Source organism: Phacochoerus africanus, chromosome 8, assembly GCF_016906955.1.
Source record: "Phacochoerus africanus isolate WHEZ1 chromosome 8, ROS_Pafr_v1, whole genome shotgun sequence".
NCBI lineage: Eukaryota > Metazoa > Chordata > Mammalia > Artiodactyla > Suidae > Phacochoerus > Phacochoerus africanus.
Window position 1 is genome coordinate 135,737,413 of NC_062551.1, and position 23,746 is coordinate 135,761,158.

The 23,746-nt window shown below is 44.4% G+C and overlaps 1 protein-coding gene across 1 annotated transcript in view; it reads right to left on the reverse strand.

The window, feature by feature from the left end:
- Positions 1–23,746, reverse strand: part of ST6GALNAC5 (ST6 N-acetylgalactosaminide alpha-2,6-sialyltransferase 5) — a 183,082-nt gene that overhangs the window by 20,388 nt on the left and 138,948 nt on the right. The window contains exon 3 of the mRNA XM_047794364.1: positions 3,121–3,530. Coding sequence (XP_047650320.1) covers positions 3,121–3,530 — 410 coding nt within the window. The remainder of the gene's footprint in view (positions 1–3,120; positions 3,531–23,746) is intronic.

Consider the following 23,746-nt stretch of genomic DNA (forward strand, 5'->3'; position numbering starts at 1 on the left):
TGCACAGTGTTTCAGGAATACTTGAATTTAGCAAACTAAAAAGAATTAAACTAAAAAGCAAACAACCATTAAATTAAAAGAGAGAAGTGTTTTTTACCAAAGAGTGTTTCTCCTTATTTTGAATTTCCCAAGCAGAAAATATGAAACTGTTTCTCCTTCCCTTAAAAAAATGTTTTCTTGGCTAAATAACTCCTTCAAATGAGCAACAGTCTCTCTTCCTTGTGGGGTTTAAAGGGCAATAAATAACCGGATTTCATGACAGCTTGTGATGACTACCAGGATCTTCCAGGTGACCTACTGGCTGGGCTAACTGTGGAGTCACCTGGGCCTCCAGGTAAGGAGGCCACAGTGTCAGCAGCCACCAGATGCCATGCCCACCCTTGCCTGGGCCAGCCCTCACCTGGTCACAAGGTTTCCAGGATTTCAGAAGAAAGCTCTTCCCTGCAAAGAATCTGGGGATGAGTCTTCCTTTAAGACTCTCTTCTCCACAATGAGCTTCTAAGCAAACCAAAAGGATTTAGTACTTCGTATTCTTTATTTCATTCATAAAATCTCTTTACTTTTAAGATAAGAAATCGACTCAGCAATAGTTTTTGTAATGTAGGGGAGGAATTACATCATTTAATGTGTACTGATTATAAAAGTATCTGTCTTAGAAGTAAGGAAATGAGGAAATTTAATTATTAGGCCAGTCCTATCAGGCCTGGTCACTATGTCCTTTCCACATGTGAGGTCACCGAAAGGCTAGATATCTTGTCCAAGGTCACACAACTAGTGAGGGATAGAGTCAGAACCCCAACCCAAAGCTATGTATTCAGACTGCACTGTACTGCTCCTTTCAATACCTGGCTGGTCTTTTCTTCACCTGGATTGGGCTGACTCCTGACTCTATCTCTGTGCCATCTCAGACCACTCCCTGCCAGCCCTGACTGCAGCCACAAGGACTTTTCTCCAAATCCCTGCCTGTTCTTCCACCTCTGAGTCCTTGTACCCATAAGGATAGTTCTCCCTTCCCTTTTCAGGTTCTTCTCTACCTGGATAAATACTGGGGCCTCAGCTTAAACACACCTTTTTTGGAAAGCTTTTCCATCATGCCCTCATGTCCTAGACCAGTGTTTTTCAAAAAATTTTTTTTGCATTTTTTTTTTTTTAGGGTCACACCTGCAGCATATGGAAGTTCCCAGGCTAGGGGTTGAATTGGAACTGCAGCTGCCAGCCTATACCCCAGCTCACAGCAATGCCGGACCCTCAACTTTCTGAGCAAGATCAGGGACTGAACCCACGTCCTCATGGATACTAGTCGGGTTTGTGACTGCTGAGCCATGACTGGAACTCCCCTTATCAAAATACTTTGATCTAGAGTGAGAAATATATTTTACATCATGATTGATCATATATGCTCATGGGTATTATATATGGCTTTCATTTCATTTTATTCTTTTTAAAATGTGCGAGTCAGTGGTTTTTAGTATATTTACAGGGTTGTACCACTGCCATCCCTATCTAGTTCCAAAACAGTATTATCACCTCAAAAGGAAGTCCCTTAGGAGTTCCTGACATGGCTCAGTGGTCAATGAATCTGACTACTATCCATGAGGATACAGGTTCAATCCCTAGCCTTGTCCAGTGGGTTAAGGATCTGGTGTTTCCATTGGCTGTGGTGCAGGTTGCAGATGTGGCTCGGATCCTGCATTGCTGTGGCTGTGGTTTCGGCCAGGAACTACATCTCCAATTCAACCCCTAGCCTGGGAACCTCCATATGCTGTAGGTGCGGCCCTAAATAAAGAAGCCCCTGTATATGTACATTTATATGTTTCAAATCAAAACTAATTTTATTCCATTAAATAATACTTTGCCTTACTATTTGGAATGAGTGCTGATACTGTCTTGTTTTATTCCATTCTATTCCATTCTTTCCATTACATTAAAAAAAAAAAAAAAACCTTGCAATGACTCACTACATTCACCCAATGTCCTATTACTGAGTTGTAACTATCAGCTTGTAAGCCTTGCCCTAGACTACGGCAGGTCTCCCTGTCCTACAGGTCAGAGCACCATTTTCTTCCCCTCACATGACCTAGCACCCTGGCCACTAAGTGCTGAACGGCTGCCCTCCTTGTAAGACTGTATCCTGGGGGAGCAGGGTCTAGATCTGCCTTATTTTTGATAGTATCCCCAGTGCCCTGTGCAGTGAGGTAGTAGGTATCTGTTGACTGAATAAATATTTCCCTTTGAAAGAAAAAAATAACCCATACACCTGTTTTTGGTTAGTGTTCGCACAAGTACAAAGAAATACAATAAACCAGTATCATCAGTATCTTGCAATTACTACCAGTGTAAGCCGGCAATGGTGTCACCTCTTCCTCCAAAATAGGGATGTGGCCCTGATTTATCCACATAAATGTCTTAGTGCTTCCTTTCACTTTGCCCTCTAAATTCAGCTTGAGTAGCCCAGTCTCCAGGAGGACCCTACTGATGACCTCCATCCATGGCATGAGCAGTAGGGCCACAGTAAAAAGCCCTGAGCAAAAGCTTTAAAAAAAAAAAAAAAGAATGAAATAATGCAGTTGCAGCAACACGGATGGCCCTAGAGATTATCATCCTAAATTAAAGGAAAATATCATATGATATCACTTATATGTGGAATGTAGAAAAATGACATAAATGAACTTACAAAACAGAAACAGACTCACAGACATAGAAAACAGACTTGTGGTTCCCAAAGGGAAAGGAGGCAGAGGGATAAATTAGGAGTTTGAGATTAACAGGTCCATGCTATTTTATATAAAATAGGTAAACAACAAGGAACTACTATATCGCACGGGGAACCATAGTCAGTGTCTTGTAATTACCTATAATGGAAAAGAATCTTTAAGATAATATATAGATGCCATATATAGATGTATATCCACATATAGGTATATATATAACTGAATCATTATACTGTACACCTGATACTAACACAACATTGTAAATTAACTATATACTTCAATAAGAAAAAGGGTTGCAAAATTAAAAGCTAAAGAAACTTCAGGAGATAAGCAAGGACATTGCCCCTCCCTCTTCCGTACCCCTGCCACCTGCTCCCCAGCCCCGCCGCCTGCTCCCGAGCCCCGGTACCTGTCTTTGCCGGTCTCACGCTTGAAGAGCTCATCAAACTGCAGCATCTTGTGGCGCGTGATCATGAAGGCCTTCAGCCGGGGCAGCACCTGGCTCAGGAGCTGCAGGTTGTTGTAGACCTGGCCCTTGCCGTCGCGCCGCATGTAGCTGCTGGGGCCCCAGAAGATGAACACGGTGCCCTGGCTGACGTTGAGCAGGTCGTGGCGGTTGCGCAGGATGCGCTGGATGCTGGAATGCGCGATGACCCTCAGGCTCGTGCGGTTGCCCACGTCACGCCCGTAGCCCCGCGTTGGGGCATCGTTCATGCGGATGACACACTCCGTCTTGTCGATCTGGGGGCCTTGGTGGCTGCGCAGCAGATGCCCTGAGCTCGTCACCAGGGCACAGTCCCTGCAGTGCATTTTCAGGGGCTGGAAGAAAGGGGAGAAGGACTCCATCAGCGTCAACACTCTCTTGGCACCAGCGAGTCACTTCCCGCCTCAGAGGGCTGCCCATTTTCTCTCTCCCCTTCCCATGCCAGAATGCCTTCCTTCTGCTATAATCTCAAAAACCCTTACCTTCTCTTCCAAAATGCAGAGGGGAAGAGAGCTGGCACTGACCTGTCAAACACTGAGCTCTGAGCTTTACTGATGTTAAAAGATCAAATCTTTGTATCAACCCAGCAAGCTTGCTCTTACCATCCTTTTACAGATGAGGCTACTCAGGCTCAGAGATGATAAAAAAAAAAAAAAAATTGCCTAAAGGGGCATAGCTAGCAAGTAATGAAGTCACGCTTTCAAACCCAGGTCTTTCTGAATTCAAAGTTACCACTAAGTTGAAGAAAAGGCTATACTGCAATTGGCTGTGGCACCAGTTTTGACACTCTTAACTCACCTTACTGGAAGTTAAGCATATATCAGTATTTTTGGATGCTGTACCAATGTGTTTATCTTAAACAGACATTGTCTAAGCATCACATGACAAAAGGCATGCAAGTTGTAGCCCCTCAGATGCCATAATTTTGTGATGCCAATTAGGATAATTTCTTCCCTTTTAAGGGGAGAGGGAGAGGAATTGAGTTGGTCCACCTTCAGAAATGTAAAGAAAGCCTCGAGCACATCCAGTGCCCACAGGCTCTGTGGAAGTCATGGCCGTGCAGTGCCCACCAGGGATAGTGCCAATGCCAATGCTCGTTTCAACTCCTTGAGCTTGTGAGCTGCCTTCTGAATACCTACATTCTTACAAATTAAGCATTTCCCTGTTCATGTTTCATGAGAAATATCTCTCAGTAGCTGTTTGAAGATAATGTAATTAGGGCCTGAGGCCAAGGCCAGCAAGTGCACAAGAAAATGACAATCGAGAAGGTCCTGAAGGAAAGTTGCCCTCTTAGATTTTCCCCAGAGCCCCTGCTCTTCTTCCCTATTAACTTGAACAGGACACACTGCATCCCGGCACAATCCCAGGAAACGGGATCCAACTTGGTGCTGCATGTATGCGGTCTGGTGTTTACTCTGGGAGTTTCCTGAGCCATCGCTCTGTCTTCAGAACCAGACAGAGAGCCCTGGAGGGTGGCCACTTTCCATCACTGCAGAGTGGCCAAGGGCACCCATCCTGAAACCTCACCTGCTGGGTCCAGCCTTGTCTCTCTCACTGTTGACCATGGGGCCTTGGCAAGTCATTAACCTCCACGGGTCTCAGGCTTCTCATATTTAACTGAGCATAATTAGTGCTCCATCTTTGGTAGAATGGAAATACACCCAGTATCAGGTGGAGCCATTTGAAATTGCCAATATTTGACCAGCAAAAGTAGAAACTGCACAGGATTGAACCCAGTCCTTACCACGGGACCTGGCACAGTGTCATTTAGTAAGCGATGGCTGCTGCTGGGATGATCAGGCCAAGCAGAGCTCGGTGTAGGTACACACTAAGTCAGCATGTACTGATCACTCCAGGTTGATAACTGACCCATGGGCTTATGAAATGGCAATTCTACCCTGCAAATTCTTATCATGCACTTGACATCCAGTTACTCTTGGGTGACAGACGCGGTGCTGGGCAGTGAGAATGTGAGTGGATTGGAAAAACAGAACCCCTTAAAGTTTATACTCTGGAGGGGGGCAGCAAGTCAGTAAAGATGTGCAGTACAATGTAACACGATGGAAGGGCTGTGCCACAATATTAGTAAGGTGGGGGTGCTGTTGAGAGCACAGCAAGGCTGGAGGCACAAAGGAAAGAGCCGTCCTCTTAGTTAATACTTCTGGATGTTCTCTGTGTGGCAGGCACTGTTCTGAACTTTATGGATAATTGCACTGATTCTTCAAATAACCCTATAATAAAGATACTACATTATCCCTGACATTTTACTGATGAGAATATTGAGGGGGTAGAAAAGCAACCCAGTTTATAGGGGGTTGTTTGGGTTTTAGCATTGAAAGTCCTGTGTCCTGGGAGACCTCCACTCATGTAGAGAACCACTTAAAACATTCCTATAGGAGTTCCCATTGTGGCGCAGTGGTTAATGAATCCAACTAGGAACCATGAGGTTGCGGGTTCAATCCCTGGCCTTGCTCAGTGGGTTGAAGATTCACTGTTGCTGAGAGCTGTGGTGCAGATCGCAGACGCGGCTCGGATCCTGCCTTGCTGTGGCTCTGGTGTAGGCCAGCGGCTAGAGCTCCGATTCGACCCCCAGCCTGGGAACCTCCATATGCCGCGGGAGCAGCTCAAGAAAAGGCAAAAAGACCAAGAAAAAAAAAATTCCTACAAAGATGACAGAGGTCTCTGCAAATAGCATATTGCTATAGGATGATTAGGGTCAGAAGCCCCAGCATCTAAAGCAGACTTTATCACATGTCAGATACTTAACTTTCTCACCCCTAGAACAAAGGGAGGGTCAACTAGATGTCTATGACCAGTTGACATTCATTCGTTCATTCATTTAAAAGACATTTATTGAGCACTTAATACCCCCCTGAGGTACTGTATAACTCAGTACATTTGCTTAATAAGGTCACTTTGTATGATTTCATTCCACTGCACCAAATTTCTTTGGCCATTGGAACCTGCTTTTTCTCATCAGACTCACCTAGAAATATCATCCCAAATGTTCTAGCTTGATGTCTAATTTGAAGACCCTGTGCTCATTTTTTCCTGGGGAAAACATTCTGAAGAAAGTTTCTAGTATCTCTCTCCCCCATAATGAATTACTCTGCTGTGAGTCTCAGAGCACAGGCTGCTTGGTAGATGAAACTGGTAAAGCTTCTGGAAATCCCAAGGCCTTCTCTCTTTCTCTCTTTTTCACCTATGCCCATGCGAGGCCGGGTGAAGACCCTTTCAGTAACCTCCAAGGTTCCTGACTGTGCCATTCTGACTTCTGTCATTACTGGGCACCGTCAGAACATGCCGGGGTCCACCCGAGCCCAGTAAGCCCTGCTCATGATTCCTGCCCACCTGCCTGAGTTCTGAGCTATTGGTCACCTCGGGCACCAACACTCTCTGCGATGTGCAGATGCACCAAACAATGCAAAAGAGATCGAAGTCTGAATTATGCCTTGAGTGCTTTCTGGTTGGTGGTGCCAATAAAATGACAATAGCTGTTCTAAACGTAATGTTACACTTCCCGCGGTTGAGAAGAGCCTATACCTTCTTGCCCATCCAGAGGCGGAAATGAAGTCTGAAAGGCTGAATCACATCCAGAGGTGGAAATGAAGTCTGTTTCCTGCATTCAAGGGACTCATCGTATCTTGGGAGGCAGAATGTCTGAAAATTTTACAAACTGGGAGACCCCGGTTCTTGGGGCGTTGAGGGCTCTGAGACAGCCATGCGCCCCCGCATCGTAGTACCATTATCATCCGGAGGGTCTTAATGATATGGGTGGTAATAGTCATGCCTTGGTGAGTTAGGATTCCTGATGCTCTATTTACACGTTCTTCCCTGAAGTGCTCAGATGCTGGGCTGATGAATCACTCAGCAGAGCGTGGGAAGGTGAACTGAAGGCTGTGCTGTTGGGCCTGGGAGATAAAACCACCCCCTCGAGGACACAAGAGGGGAGGTGGCTTCCAGGGAACTCCCTGCCTACCTCCTCAACCTTCTCTCTAACTTCTGCACAGCCTTCTGCCTCTCTGATTCTGGAGCCATTTTCCTTAAGAGCCCCACTGGGTAGGGTGTTCTGCCCTTTGCTAGGAAACATGGGTACCCAAATTTAGGTCACTCCCACCTTGGTGATCTCTCTTGCCACCTGACCCAATAAAAAGCACTCACTTCATATGAAATAGATAGATGGGTTGATAGGTGAGTGAATGAAACTCAACCTCCAAGCTTCTCTGTCCTCTGAGAAAACTTACATACATAAAGAGAAGACGCAATGTGGTGCCCTAACCACCAATTTGCCTGCGGCTTTATGTACTAACGCCATGGAGAGATGCAGGGGAGGGCCCTGTGGAAGCTTCTGTCTGCAGAGAAGGAGGCTGTGGCCATTTGCCTCAGGGCAGCCACTTGGCCCAGGGAGCCGTAATGGCCAGAGCCCAGGGCACTGCTTGGAATTAATGGCTGACTGGGAAAATGGCCCAGGACACAGTAAGGGCCATTAAACCCAGCCAGTTATTAATCCCCAGTAAGAGCTTGATGCCAAGGTCATTAGAGCTGTTGGGCGGTGAAAAATGCCGAGGAAAATCTACAAGGCACGGAGGAGTTGCCCCTTCTCCAGGCCACTGATGCTCAGAGCAGCAGCACAGGTCCCAGGGGCGCGGTTTACAGGAGCCTGTGGGAGGAGGCAGGCTGGCTGAGCAGACGGAGTGGGGGGCACATACAGAGCTGGCACACACAACACGTACCCTTTTATTTTTGCTGTCACTTTTGCTTTTTGATCCCAGGGAAGGATTTGTCCTCATCCTAGTTCCCGGGACAGTGGCTGCAACTTACTGGGGGCTCATGAATGTTCTAGAATATTTTAGAAGGTGTGAATGAGTCTCTCCATTCTCTCTATCCCCCACTCCTGGAAAAAAAAAATCAAGGAATAGGGGAGAATGACAACTTTCATCACAACTCACTCCTCTGGGCCTCGGTGAAAGGAGCAATTCCTGCTTGAGAAAGCACGCTCTGGGAATCAAGGTTTGATTTCTGTCACAGCCCAAAGAGCAAGTGCAGAAGGAATTCTCCCTGTGACCCAGCTGATGCCTCCTGAGCCTTTCTCAAAAGGACAGACCGGGCCAAGTCAAATTAAACTTGACACCTAAAACGCTCAGTGATGTCCTTGCAAACACTGGCAGCAGGGCAGTCTCGGGCTTCACTTTTTAAAATTCTGATTTATTTGGCAGAGGGAAACGTTCCTCAGAACATAATGTCCATTAGCTTGGTAATGAGACCAGTCTTGCTCTGGGAGCTGGCTGTTGGTCTGGAGCAAACATAAGATATATTAAACGGCTTCAGGTGTTTCAAGAATCTCTGCACTTTCCAATCTGATGTTTTCCTGTAATTACTGGGCCTTTATTAGCTGTCAATCTCAGTTCAGCCTGACACAGGGTATAAGCCATTCTGGTTATTTAATATGATTCACTGGAAAAATGTTACTCTTCCAAGCGGCTCCTCTCCCTTTGATTTAATGACAAGCCCAGTCATCAGCCTTCACAGCCAAGAAGTCCTGCTCTCCCCTCCTAATGCCACTTTCTGTGATTTCCATCGACTGACTGGCTAAGGAGGTAGGAATTTGGGAAGCAGGTTGTACTGAGCGGGGTTGAAAATGCAACCTTTGGAGTCACTGGTTTCAAACCTGCTTCTGCCACTCTTTAGGTGGATAATGTGGGCGGCGGGGGGGGGGGGGGGGGTGCACAAAGTGGCTTAGCTGCTCGGCGCCCGGGTTTCTTTATCTGTCGTCTGAATATAGGTAACTCAGTCTGTAAGGGCAGGTTTGCCTTTTCAGTTAATGGCTTTCCACCTCGCTGCTCAAGACAGATTTCAAGGATCATTCTTGCCACCTCTTTCTTACCTCCTACACACATCTAATCCTGTTGGATCTCTCCTCCTACAGATGTCTCTGATCCCGGCACGTCTCACCGTCTCTGCTGCCACTCCCTTCCTGAAAGCCACCTCATTTCTCTTTAGCTCCAGCTGCACACTCTGAACTCACTTCCCTCATTCTCGCCCTCCTCTAGGTTCCTATCTCCACAAAGCTCTTGGGGGTGACCTTTGCTATGTAAATCAGATCATGTCACTCACCTGCTTACATCCTCCTGTGGCTTCCTACTATACCAGGAGGAAGAACTCAGACTCTAAATCAAAGCTTTTCCATGGTCCTCAAGATCTGCAGTTTCTCTCTTTGTCCGCCCCTCCAGCATCATCGTGTACTCTCTGCTAATTACCCTGCCATTTCTCCATGTCCTGCTGTTGGATGTGATTTCTAGTAGCTATTCCTCCATCCCTTCTTCTCCTGATCTTTGCATGACGGTGCCTTCACATTCTTCAGGTGTTACCTCAAACCACCTTCCCAGGGAGATCTTCTTGGACCCCTCTATTTCCACTGCCCTCCTTTACCATTTTCTGTCACTCTTTCCATTATCCAGGCTTACTTTTAAACCCATGGATCATTATCTAAAATTATGTAAATACAAATAAATATATATATATTGCTTCTTAGGGTCACACCAGTGGCATATGGAAGTTCCCAGGCTAAGGGTTGAATCAGAGCTGCACCTGCCAGCCTACGCCATAGCCGCAGCAATGTGGGATCCCCAACCCACTGAACAAGGCCAGGGATCGAACCCATATCCTCATGAATATTTGATGGATTCACAACCTGCTGAGCTGTAACAGGAACTCCCTCTGCCCATTTTTAAACTGGATTTTTTTTGCTATTGAGCTGTATTTCTTTTCTTTTTTTAATTGTTTCTTTTTGAGCTGTATTTCTTTATATATTTTGGATACTAACCCCTTATCAGATATACGATTTGCAAATATTTTCTCCCATTCGGTAGGTTATCTTTTCATTCTGTTCATGGTTTCCTTAGCTGTGTAGAAGCTTTTTAGTTTGATGGAGTCCCATTTGTTTAGTTTTACTTTTGTTGCTTTGTGTGTCAGATTAAAAAAAAATCATCACCAAGACCTATGTCAAGAAGCTAACCATCTGTGTTTTCTCTAGGAATTTTATGGTTTCAAGTTTTATGTCCAAGTCTTTAATCCATTTTGAGTTAATTTCTGTCTATGGTGAAAATAGTTGTCCAGGTTCACTCATTTGTATGAATCCGATAACACGATTTATTGTAGAGACTGTCCTTCCCTTGTTGCATATTCTTAACTAGTTGTACATTAATTAGCCATAAATATGCTGGTTCATTTCTAGGCTCTCTATTTCGTTGATCTATGTGTCTGTTTTTATGCCACCATCATACTGTTTAATTGCTATGGCTTTATAAAACAGTTTGAAATCAGGGAGTGTGATACCTCCACTTTGTTCTTCTGTCTTAAGGTTGCTTTGGTTATTTGGAGCTTCTTGTGGTTCCATACAAATCTCAGAATTGTTTTTCCTGTTTCTGTGTAAAATGACATTGGAATGGTCATTATGGTTTTGATTTGGATTTTCCTAATGGCTAATGATGTTGAACATATTTTCATGGTCATGGTCTGATTTATGCCATGAGATTTCAGGTTTCTAATGCCATCCATTGCACCTCATCTCCACCCCAAATAAGTTTCAGGAAGGGTAGGCAATTCTATTGAATTCTAAGTCAACATTCTGTTGACTTCTGCAGGAGTCTTGTATGTGCAGGACCCACAAGCCAGAGGAGGATGCATGGTTTACATGACTAGAGAACAGAAAGAGGGCACCTTTAAGTCAAGATAGGTAAATCCAAAGTGAAAAATAAGATGAGCAGTGGCTGGGACATATAAGATTTTGTAAAAATAGAACTACCTTTTGATACAGCAGTCCCACTTCTGAATATATGTCTGAAGGAAACAAAATCAGTATTTTGGAGAGAGAGCTACACTTTACTGTTCATTGCCATGTTATCCATACTAGCCAGGATATAGAAACATTATGAGTGTCTATCAGTGGATGAGTGGATAAAGAAAATTATAAATAAAGAATGCTATTCCACACACAATGGAATAGTATTCAGTCATAAAAAGGGAATTCTGCCATTTACAGCAACATGGATGAACCTGGAGGACATTATGCTAAGTAGATTAAGCCAGACAGAGAAAACAAATAATAGGTGATCTCACTTATATTTGGAATATTAAAAAAAGGTTGAACCCATAGAAAGAGAGAGTATAATGGTGGTTGCCAAGGGCTGGGATTGGGTAAATGGGGGAGATATTGGTCAAAGAGTACAAACTTTAATTTATAAGATGAATGTTCTTGGGATATACTGTACAGAATGGTGACTATATTTAATAATATGCCATTGCATACTTGAAATTTGCTAAGAAAGTGGATCTTAAGTGTTCCCATCAGCCACACACAAAAAGGTAAGGTGAAGTGATAAATGTGTTAATTAATTTGATGCAGTAATCACTTTACAATGTATATCAAATCATCACATTATATACTTTAAATATATACAATTTTATTGGTCCATTATACCTCAATAAATCTTGGAAAGAAAAGAAAGCCAGATTTTGATAATTAAAGTTAGAAACTTTACTTTGGTTAGTCATATTATATTGAAATGAGTTTCACAGAATTAGAGAAGAGAATCACTGTCAGAAACCTCAGAGATTATCTAAACTAGTACTTCTCAGGGTACGGTTCCTTGACCAGCAGGAGACAACAAAGTCTAGAAACTTTCTTGAAAAGCAAATTCTCAGGCCCCCACCCCAGACTTACTGGATCAGTCTGAGGTGGGGCCCAGCAATCTATGCTTTACCTTAACCGTCAATTCTGATGCCTCCTCAAGGCTGAGAACTGCTGAGCCAGGACAGTACCTTCATGTTATAGAGGAAGAGGGTGAAACTCAGGAGGTTATGTGAATTGCTCAAGCTCACACAATCAGGGCAGCACTTGAGATGAACCCCAGGTCTCCTCACTCCCTAAATCTAAGAAAATCCACCTCTGTCCATAGACTATTCAGAGTCACTGGGGGACTCACTGAAAAGGAATAATGAATTAATAGTTTAATTAAGATGGAAATTATAAATGGAAGGGGAGACAGAGGAATGAGAAGGAACAGCCCTTATTTGATGCTGCCCTCAGCAGGGCTGACTGCCTCTGTACCACCTCCTGCTTATTTGGAAGGAGCAACCAAGAAGCTGGAGAGCATCCAAACCTATTACAGGCAAGATGCTGATACCTGTGTATGGCTGGGGGCTGCTCTTGCCATACAAGTTGGGCCACTGGGGCTTTCTCCAGCCCAGCCTCTCAGAGGTGGGGCCAGCCAGAACCCTTCTGTCTGTTGTGGGTTGAATTGTGAACCCCAGAAAACATATGCTAAAGTCTTGAACTCCAGTACCTGGGAATTTGACCTTATTTGGTGAAAGGATTTTTGTTGATGCAATTAAGATAATAAATCAAGATGAGGTCATACTGGATTAGGGTGGGTCCTAGAGCCAATCACTGGTGTCCTTACAAGAAGAGATCAGACATGCAGATGGTTAACAGGTACATGAAAAGATGCTCAACATTTCTAATTAATAGAGAAATGCAAATCAAAACTATAATGAGGAACTACTGACACCAGTCAGAATGGTAAGCATTAAAATGTCCACAAATAGCAAATGCTGGAGAGGGTGTGGGGAAAAGGGAACCCTCCTACACTGCTGGTGGAAATGTACATTGGGGCAGCCACTATGGAGAACAGTGTGGAGATTCCTCAAAAAACTAAAAATTGAGTTGCCATATGATCCAACAATCCCACTCCTGGGCATATATCCAGTCAAAACTATAATTTGAAAAGATACAGGCACCCTTATGTTCATAGCACTATGTACTATAGCCAAGACATGGAAATGAACTGAATGTCCGTCCACAGAAGAATGGATAATGAAGATGTGGTTCATATATACAATGGAATACTACTCAGCCATACAAAGGATAAGATGATGCCATTTGCAGCAACATGGATGCAGCTAGAGATTATCACACTAAGCGAAGTAAATCAGAAAGAGAAAGACAAATATCATATGATATCACTTATATGTGGAATCAAAACTACAAAACCAATTGCCATATCTATGAAACAAAAACATACTCATAGATATAGAGAACAAACTTGTGGTTGCCTGGGAGTTGGTGAGGGAAGAATTGGGAGCTTGGGGATAATAGATGCAAACTATTATATGTAGAATGGCTAAACAACAAAATCCTACTGTATAGCACAGGGAACCATGTAAAGTCAGTCTGTAAGTCCATGTACCTGTGATAAACCATAATGGAAAAGAATATTTGAAAAAGAATACATGTACACACACACACACACACACACACACACAAAACTGAATCACTTCGATGTACACTGGAAAGTAACATAACAATGTAAGTCAACTATGCTTCGATAAAAAGAATAAGAGAGCAAAGACACAGAGACATGCAGAGAAAATGACATGTGATGACAAAGCAGAGATTGGTGTGATGCATCTACCAGCCAAGAACACTGATTGCCGGCCAGCACCAGAAGTTGGAAGGTGCTGAGAATCAGGAAGGATTCTCAGAGCTTTGAGAGGGAACAGGACCTAGTCAAATGCTTGCTTTCAGACTTCTAACATCCAGAACTATGAGAGAATACATTTCTGTTATTTGAGGAATTTCCCATCATGGCTCAGTGGAAACAAATCTAATGTTCATGAGGATGCAGGTTCCATCCCTGGTCTCGCTCAGTGGTCCAAGGATCCGGTGTTGCTGTGAGCTGTGGTCTAGGTCGCAGATGTGGCTTGGATCTGGCGTTGCTATGGCTGTGGTGTAGGCCAGCGGCTGCAACTCCCATTCCACCCCTACCTAGCCTGGGAACTTCCATATGCTATGGGTGCGGCCCTAAAAAGAAAAATATTCTGTTGTTTGAGACACACAGTGTATGGGAATTTGTTTCGGCATTGCTGGGGAACGAGTACACTGCCCCCCACAAGGTCTCTGCTCTCTGCCCCAGGGCCTCCCAGTCAGCACGGCTCCTTCCTGGTCCTCTTTACACTTCACTCTCTGCACAGCTGCCAGAGGGAGACTTTAAAGCATCAAGTGCCCACTCTGCTGCCTCGCTAGAAAAATAAAATCCAAATCCTTTACCTGGCTGGAATTTTGCCTACTCTATGGCCCTCAACTTGTTCCTTTCTCTCCAGCCCCACTGACCACGGATATTCTTTCTGCTTCTGGGGGAGGTCAGACATTCCTTCTTTTATCTCTGGCCTTTGCCCTCGCAGTTATTCACATGCTTGGTGCCATCTCATCTCTCAGGTGTCAGATTAAAAGCCACCTCCTCCAGGAGGCCCTCCTTGACTGCCCTAATTGAAGGTGGCCTCCCTTACTTCTTATATTACAAAGACAGTAACTACTAATACCACTGACAAAATGTTCAACTAATGTGTCAGGCACTGTCATAGGTACAACACATGCGCCATCCAACTTAATCCTGAAAACGACCTCAAGAGGCAGGTTCCACTATTGTTCTTATTTTCTCAGATGAGCAAGTTGCACACAATGAATCACCTGTCATGAGCCGGCTTATTTCCTTCACCGCACCCTGCACCATCGCTAATGATTTACATTTTTAATTTCCTTATTGTCTGTCCCCGCCACTGAAACCTTAGTGCCACAGGGCAGAGGTCATGCTGTATGTATGCATGGCATACAGTAGGTGCTCAAGAGAGAAAGAAATATAATGCTTTGCTACCTTACTTTTCCAGCAATCGGGAGATGCTTTTTCTCTGTCCAGAGGGGTGTGGATGAATTGTCAGTGAGACAAGCGGGCTTCTTCTCTGAAATGCTGTTACAGTGGTTGATGTTACACCCTGACTCACCTCACAGCCTTTCAAGTAACTCCCTGATGTGATTGCCTTCAAAGGTCGCTCATATGCAATTACTTCCTCTAGGAGAAGATTGGACATAAAGGCCCCCTGCGCTCATTAAAACAAACAAAACAAAAAGCTCCCTTTTCATTAGAGGAAGGTGATATTTAATGCTGCCAGACAAGCCTGATCCACAGAATTGGCTTCTTTGGCCTCTGCTACCTTCGAAAGGGTCCTAAGATAAACACAGCATGGCCTGAATCTGGGAAGAACACTCATAATTGATGGTCAAAGGTGGGAGAATTATGAGAATATGGGAGTTTCACACATAACTGAATTAAACAGGAGAGAAAAAACTAAAGTTTCAGTTGACCAAATGAGAAAAAAAATCAAAGTGAGCAAAACATTAAATTTAGAGCATGAAAGTAGAAAGAGCATGAACGTAGAACGCGCATGTCTTGAGTTGGACATGGGTTCGTATCTACCTGAATGTTGCTTCCCTTGATCCACCCTGGTTCAGCCCACCATCTTTACCCAGCCACTGCCATGCCTCTTAGCCAGTCCCTCCACATCCCCTCCTGTCTATTCTCCACACCAATCAGAGTGCACATCTAATGAGGGCCTGCCTTTGCTTAGTATCCCTATATGACCTCCTGCTGCTTTGAGGGAGAGATCCTCCCAGCAGCTGACCTGATCCCTTGCCAAATCCTACTGTGTCCCCGACCTTCTCATGACTCTTTACACTCTAGTCACATTGACTTTGATTTGTAGCTCCTCATAGCTCCAACTGGCCCAATGGATAAGACTTGGCCCCAGGGCCTTTGCACATGCCTTCCCTGGAACCTGCATTTCCTCAGTTGTAAACCAGAATAATGAACTTACCTGGCAGAGTTATTCTGTGAGATAATATAACTCAAAGTGCCTTCCTCCGCCTTCTCTCCCAGCTATGACTTTTGTAACTCCTTTATCACTCGTTCAAAGTACCACTCCCACTGTGGTATACGAGATGCTTGGCCAACGGGGACCTGCTGCATAGCACAGGGAATTCTACCCAATATTCTGTGATGATCTATACAGGAAAAGAATCTAAAAAAGAGTGGATGTGTGTATGTATAACTGAATCACTCTGTTGTATAGCAGAACTTATCACAACATTGTAAATCAACTATACTTCAATAAAACTTTTAAAAAAGTACCACTTCTTGAGAACCTTCCCTAAACTCCAAGATCAGCTTAGGATCTTGTTTCTTCCTTTATAATTCTCATCATATCTGCCCCACAAAATGGGGCAAGGTTCTTAAGAACTGAGTCTAGGAGTTCCCGTCGTGGCACAGTGGTTAACGAATCCGACTAGGAACCATGAGGTTGCAGGTTCGATCCCTGGCCTTGCTCAGTGGGTTAACGATCCGGCGTTGCCGTGAGCTGTGGTGTAGGTCGCAGACACAGCTCGGATCCCACGTTGCTGTGGCTCTGGCGTAGGCTGGCAGCTACAGCTCCAATTAGACCCCTAGCCTGGGAAACTCCATATGCCGTGGGAGTGGCCCAAGAAATGGCAAAAAGACAAAAAAAAAACGCAAAACAAAAAAAAAACCAAAACTGAGTCTATGTCTGTGTTGTTTAGGTCATCGAGACATCCACAGAACCTAATATATAGGAGGTTCTTACTAAATAGTTACTGAACGGATAACCCAACTAGTTCATGCAGATGAGAAGACCGTTCCAGAACCCTAGCCTCTCCCAGGCTGTCCATTTGGGTTTCCATTTCCACCTGATAAGTCCAAGGGTAGAAAGAAACTCATCCAAAATACATTATTTAATTTAGTGCCAATACTCATTCTTCTCATAGAAGACTGAGTTGCACAAACTAAAGCGAGGACACAGAAAACTTCCTTCTATTCTCTTGATTACCTAGGCATAAGGCAGTTTCCATAATGAGTCACTATTTGGGGTTCTGCATACTGACTAGTGCCAGGTTGCAAACAACCAGACTGGTCAGTGTTGACACTCTGGTTCTTGAGCTGATGGTTTGTTTATTGAGCTGCCTACTTTAGGGGCTCTGAGAATGAAAGAATGGCCATCAGCAGCCTGGATAATTCAGCACCCCAGCTGGGAACACATAAGTAAACACAATCATAATTTTTCTCTTTGCCAAGCTCCGTAAACACTGTCGTGATGAGCTACCAGCAAAGCAGCCATTAGTTAAATAAATAAAGCACAAGGCTAGGAACAGGATGACCAATGCGGAAACAGTCTACTCTCTTGCTGACCACGGATGGACATTCACCATGATGTACGCCCTGGGGAGGCACTTTGCCCCTTGCTTTAACTTGCTAAATATGGTGCATCCTCTGCGATGTGGAACGACACTTGATGTTAGTGAAAAAAATAACCCTTTCTTCTTTTCCCATTTCATTTTCTTAACAAGCAGTTTTTAAGCACCTACTGTTTGTGCAGTGGGACCCCTTGGGCAGGCTGCTTAGCACGCCACTGTCTTTGCTCCTCTGGTGTTACTCTCAGACTCAGAGAGGAGTCTTAAAGTACAAGGAGGCTGATTCCCAGCAAGTAGAGTCAGAGGTATCCCAGCGCCTTCAAGAAATCTGAGGGGTTGGCGAAGGCAGAGAGGCTTCAGGGTCAAGAAAGCTTTTTTTTGTGTGTGTGGCGGGGGAGGTATGCTTTTTTTTTAAAGAAATAAGAAATAATAAAGATTTTTACCCAGGCTTTTTTTTTTTTTTTTGATTCACTTCTCTTGGCTTCATCAATTTATATTAGATTTTCCTTTAGATTACATGCAAGCATGTTAGTGAATCCATCCACTCCATGGAAATCCCTCCCATATTCTGACTCTTCCTCCATCCATACCTGAATCCCAACTCCCTGGAATCATGTGGGTTACTTTTATTACTATTGAGGGTACCAGTTAAAACCAGGTCCCATACGGTGCCAAAAAGAGCAGTAACAATTTCTACCAATTTTTACAGAGAAATTTTTTATGTTATGATGATTATATCAGTTAACCCTAGAGTAAGCCAGCAACATATAGATGACTACTTTGGTTTATATTTAAGGAAAAAGGTTTGAGGTTATATTGCTCAAGGTCATAGTTTCAGAGGCAGAGCCTGTGTTGGTGCCAAGGTCAACCCCACTCCCAAGGGTACATGCTCTGTCCACCAGGACAGGCAAACAGCATTGAACAGAAGGGCTGCAAAGAGAATATGATCAAAGGGTCTTAAGAGAAGAAAGAAAGAAGCTTGCAGAGGGAAGGAACTAGTTAGGTAACAAAAAATGACAGGGAAATCAGAAAGCATTGGAAAACAGAAATTGGAGACATTAGATGACACAGGGGCTGTAACACATTCTTAGGAGACTAGAAAGCGTAAAGAGGAAATTTAGCAGAACAGCCTAGAATTCTGGAGGTATTCAGTGCAGGAACAAACATTTCCATGCCATTCAAAAGCCATCAGCATACAAACCACTGCATTATAATAAGGGACATTCATAATGGGGATCTGAAGTCATTAGGAAAAGCTTAAATTAAGTTAAGCTTTGTTCACTTAGGTAGGAAAGTATAAAATCAATTTGGAATCTTCAAAAATAATGGAGACAAATATGACTTGATGTTAAAAGGGACTGTGTTTATGTTATTTTAATCCTCATTTGCTCATAAAATTCTTTCCTCCACCACGCTTCAAAACAAGGTGCTAGACTACTTTGAAAAGTTACTGTGGAAGGATAAATAAGCTTTTCTTTCCTCATGAAGGTGTGATAGACTTTCCACCCAAATTCATGCTTCCCTTCCTCAGTGTTGTCATCAAGGGAAGTGGCAGCCCAGTCAGGGACGATGTTCCTTGTCCCCATGCCTCTAGAGGGAGCCATGTGCCTCCCAATGGAATCAATGGAGCAGAGGTCATTGGAGAATTTAAGAAGCAGGTGCTTTCTCCACTTTTCCCTTCTGCTGCCTTGATATACACTGCACAGCATATCAGCCGGAAACTTGGAAGCCCTGTGGCAAAGATGGCAGAGCCAAAGATGGAAAAGAGACTGAGTCTACGAATTACTGTTTGGATGAGAGATAGTAGGAACATTTACTTTTTGGTCTATGTGAAGAAAAAACAAAACAAAACAATGAAACCTGCCATTTTGAGCCATAACACATTTTTTGGGTCTGTTTATGAAGCAGGCATTATAGTTTTAATTATTATACCAGCCATCTAGGAAACTTAATTTTTTGGTCCTCTTAAGTGTAGGAATCAGGCTGTCTTCCTACAGTTCTGATTACATCCCTTCTGCTCAAAGATCTTCCATGTCTATGAGTCACTGTTACTTACAGAGGGAAGTCTGCATTTCTTAACGGGATCCTTCATAGTTTTTTTTTTTTTTTTTACGTATCCAATTCAAGAGCCCTTAATTCCCCCCAACTAGACCACCACTCATTTATCCAAATGTGCCATGTCCTTGACTTTGCCCACAGAGTGGCCTCTGGAATGCACTCCCACCCCCACCCCCAACTCCAGTCACTGAAAACCAACCTACCATTCAAGGTCCTTTGTAAAGACCATTGGATCTCTAAGTTGTTCTTAATTCCGACTGCTTGAGTTAAAATCCCACCGCTTACCAATTATTGGTCTTGGGCAAATTTCTCAGCTTTCCTGTTGAGTTTCCTTATCAATAAAATAATGGTAATGACAGGACCTTCCTTGTAGGGCTGTAAAAATTCATTAATCCACAGAGGGCCTCAGTCTGCTCTTCAGTAGATTCACGAATGCTTAGTAAAACCACACATCATAATGCAAATTATTCCTTCACTTTTGGATATAGTCCCCTGTGCTATACACTAGGATCCCACTGCTTATCCATCTTAAATGTAATAGTTTGTATCTACTAACCTCAAACTCTTGGTCCATCCCACTCCTTCTCCCTTCCCCTTGGCAACCACAAGTCTGCTCTCCATGTCTGTGAGTCTGATTCTTTTCTGTAGATAGGTTCATTGTGCCATATTTTAGATACAAGTGATATCATATGGTATCTGTCTTTCTCTTTCTGACTTACTTCATTTAGTATGATCATCTCTGGTTCCATCCATGTTGCTGCAAATGATGTTATTTTGTTCTGTTTTATGGCTAATATTCCATTGTGTGTATGTACCACATCCTCTTAATCCATTCATCTGTCAAGGGCCATTTAGGTTGTTTCCATGCCTTGGCTATTGTGCATAGTGCTGCATAGGGGTGCATGTTTTTTTGTTTTTGCTGTCTCACAGTTCAGTAGTTTATTTATTATTTATTTATTTATTTTTTCTGCTGTATAGCATGGGAACCAAGTTACACTTACATGTATACATTTTTTTTCCTCCCTTTGTTCTGTTGCGATATAAGTATCTAGACGTAGTTCTCATGCTACTCAGCAGGATGTGAATTAGCACAGGGATCTATTTTACCAGGAAGTTTGCTTCGATGAGCACAGGTGAACACGTTTGTCTTCTGTGCTAATTCCTGAACATGCCTGAGAGTCTGAGATACCCAATGCTTATCTTCAGAGGCTACAGGAGGGTTAAATAATTTGAGGCTGGAAGGCCTAAATATCCTTTACAGCTGACAGCCCAAGGGGCCAGGGCAGGGGTTGGTGAAGGAAGGCAAGAGTAAACACAGAGCCTGACAGAGCGAGTTGCCTGCTGGTCGGGCCCAACTCGTGCTCAGTTACACTCAGGGCTAGTGTGGATTTTGTTTCAGAAATCACACTTACTTAGAGGGATGCCAGGACTGTACGTCCGACTTCCAATGCAGGAGGACATGTCTCTCTAGAACATTATAGGGGTTTGAAGACAGGAAAACAATGAAATTCCCCCACTCTTTCAATTATATCCAGCATTAAACTGTTCCACTTCCGAATGGACGTTTTGGCTGGAGGCATGTAGGAGCCTCACTCTCAACATCCGGAGCTGAAGTCATCTTCAGTGTCCCCAGAGCTGCCAGTCTTGCTGTCATATGCGGAAAGTGCCAGCCCCAGTGCCACCCAGCCACCATGCCGGGAGTCCTGCTTAACCTCTGCTTTTCCATCTCCGCCTCAACCAGACAATCCTGAGTCTTGTTATCCTTCATCCTCGACGTGGCTCAGCTTTGCTCCCTTCTCTTCTTCTGTTTACAGTTTCTTACTGTAAACACCTCAGTTCAAGCCTCCATCATTTCTTTCCTAAATGACGGCAACTCCATGACAACAGTAGTGCAACAGCCAGGGGCCCTGGCTACACTACAAATGCCTTAAGGAGGCTGTCTTATCCACAGAGCTTAGCCCAGAGTCTACCCAGAGTGGACGCTCCATAAATGGTCAATGAGCTCAAGTTCATGCTTCCAGCCACGTGAAGAGGCCAACAGGGAAACTGACAGAGACCTTCATCCAAGGGCAGGTCCCCTGAGACTGGGTCATGAGGCCTACATCCAAGGGTAAAGGAAACTGAATGCACATCTATCCATCCTCTGTATAGCGGGCAGCATTTATTTTTGCTGTAAGTGATTGGAGGGCAGGGAATATATCTTTTGGGATTCAGTGCATGACAGAACCTTGCAAGGACACATACGCACTGTGCAGCAGAAGCTGGCACTTTTTGCTCTCCTCTATGTCATTAACAATTACTATTTTCTGTCTTTGGAGTGGAGATGAAGGAATTTTTGTTAGCACCACTCCTCCCAAACTCCCTTGTCATCTTGGAGAACATTCACACTGGAGCTAAAGGTTCTTGGGCAGCTGATGACCTAATCCATTGTGTCCCTGTTTGGGACCTCTCCCTGCCTTGCTCTGGATCTTGACTTTAGGGGTGACTTGTGGGGCAAGGGCCAGAGCACCTGGACCAAACACATTTATTTTCATTCATTTAAAATCCATTTCTGAGGTTGCAGGTTTAATCCCTGGCCTCGCTCAGTGGGTTAAGGATCCAGCGTTGCCGTGAGCTGTGGTGTAGGTTGCAGGCGCAGCTTGGATCCCGCATTGCTGTGGCTCTGGTGTTGGCCAGAATATACAGCTCTGATTCGACCCCTAGCCTGGGAACCTCCATATGCCATGGGAGCGGCCCTAGAAAAGGTAAAAAAGACAAAAATAAAGTAAAATAAAATAAAATCCATTTCTTAGTAGTTTACTCTCTTCCAGGTACAAATCCACACGCTGAAGACTCAAGACAGAACCTCCGCCAGGATGGAGACTACCTGCGACTGGGGACACAGATAGTAAGCTGGTGAGTAAGTAAGACATGCATGGTAGTTGACACCTCTGACACCTGCTGACTGTGGAAACCCTGGGATTATATCTGCTCCTCCTTGGCACATGGAGTCAGGGCTATATCTCTCCCTGCCCTGGAGAGCCACTAAGCTTAGCTCTCAGAACCCCTCTCAATGACACCTCCACCAGCCAGCGTCAAGGCTGGAATTAGGCTTCTGAGATGAATCAGTCCCAGCTCCACACAAAGGCAGCCCAGCCAGGAGGCATGTGTGGACTTTCTAGAAAGTAATTTAAAATGCAATCGGCCATGCTGTGCCCTTATGCAGAGACAGCAGGATTAGCAAGCGGGAGGAGGAAATTAACTCGAGAGGAGCTCAGGCTGATCCAAAGCGCTCACAGGGTCTGAGCACCAAGGTCCCCTCCACAGGCTAAGAGACCAGAAGTCTCTCCCAGGGTGCTTTTATCTCCCACAAATATGGCAGCAAGCAAGTCACAGGCGATGAGACATTTACAAAAAAGAAGGAGCATCCTCAGGAGGTGAAGGCACGTTCCCAAGGTCACACCGTCGGTCAGTGCCAACGCTGAGGCTAGAACCTGGGTTATGCCTTTGAGCCTAGTTGCAATGCTGCCTCTTAACAGAAAGTCTCAGGGAGTAATACTCCTTCCTGAAAGTACCTTGGACAAGTGTCAGCCTCCCTATGGAAATGAATGAGCATCAGGAGAAAAGACTGAGCTGATCTGCCCTTATTTACATGCTGACTGTTTTCTCTTCTGCTGGGGGGCGGCATTAAACCCTCTGCAGGCATGGGCACTGCAGTCAGAAAGGAGACTGCCTATGGGGGAGGGAGGCCTGGGGTGATCTGACACAGTGAGTAGAGGCACCCAAGGATCTCAGTGTGTCTACAGAAGCACCTCATATTCCAGGCCGTTCTTAATCATATTTCCTGATCAAAATCCATCTAGTCTATGATCCATTTTTTTTTTCCAAGACTATTTCAGGTAGGCAGCGAAAGCTGATTTTTCCCCAAGAAAGTTGTGTTCAAGTATAATAATGAAAGAAATTGGAGTTCCCATCATGGCTCAGTGGTTAACGAATCTGACTAAGAACCATGAGGTGGCGGGTTCCATCCCTGGCCTTGCTCAGTGGGTTGAGGATCCGGCATTGCCATGAGCTGTGGTGTAGGTTGTAGGTGCGGCTCGGATCCTGCATTGCTGTGGCTCTGGCGTAGGCTGACGGCTACAGCTCCGATTGGACCCCTAGCCTGGGAACCTCCATAGGCCGCGGGTGCAGCCCTAGAAAAGACGAAAAGACAAAAAGACAAAAAAAAAGAAAGAAAGAAAAATTCCAGTTTAATTGCACTGTCTTCAGTTCCTTAAGCCAAAGGAGTCACTGTGGTGAAATATCCGGCATTTAAGTGTCCTTGGAGTGGGACAGGGGTGGATGTGTGTGGATGAGAGAGGTTTCAGACACCACCTAGCACCTTTTAATGACTCTGATGCTTATGCCTTAAGACCAAGG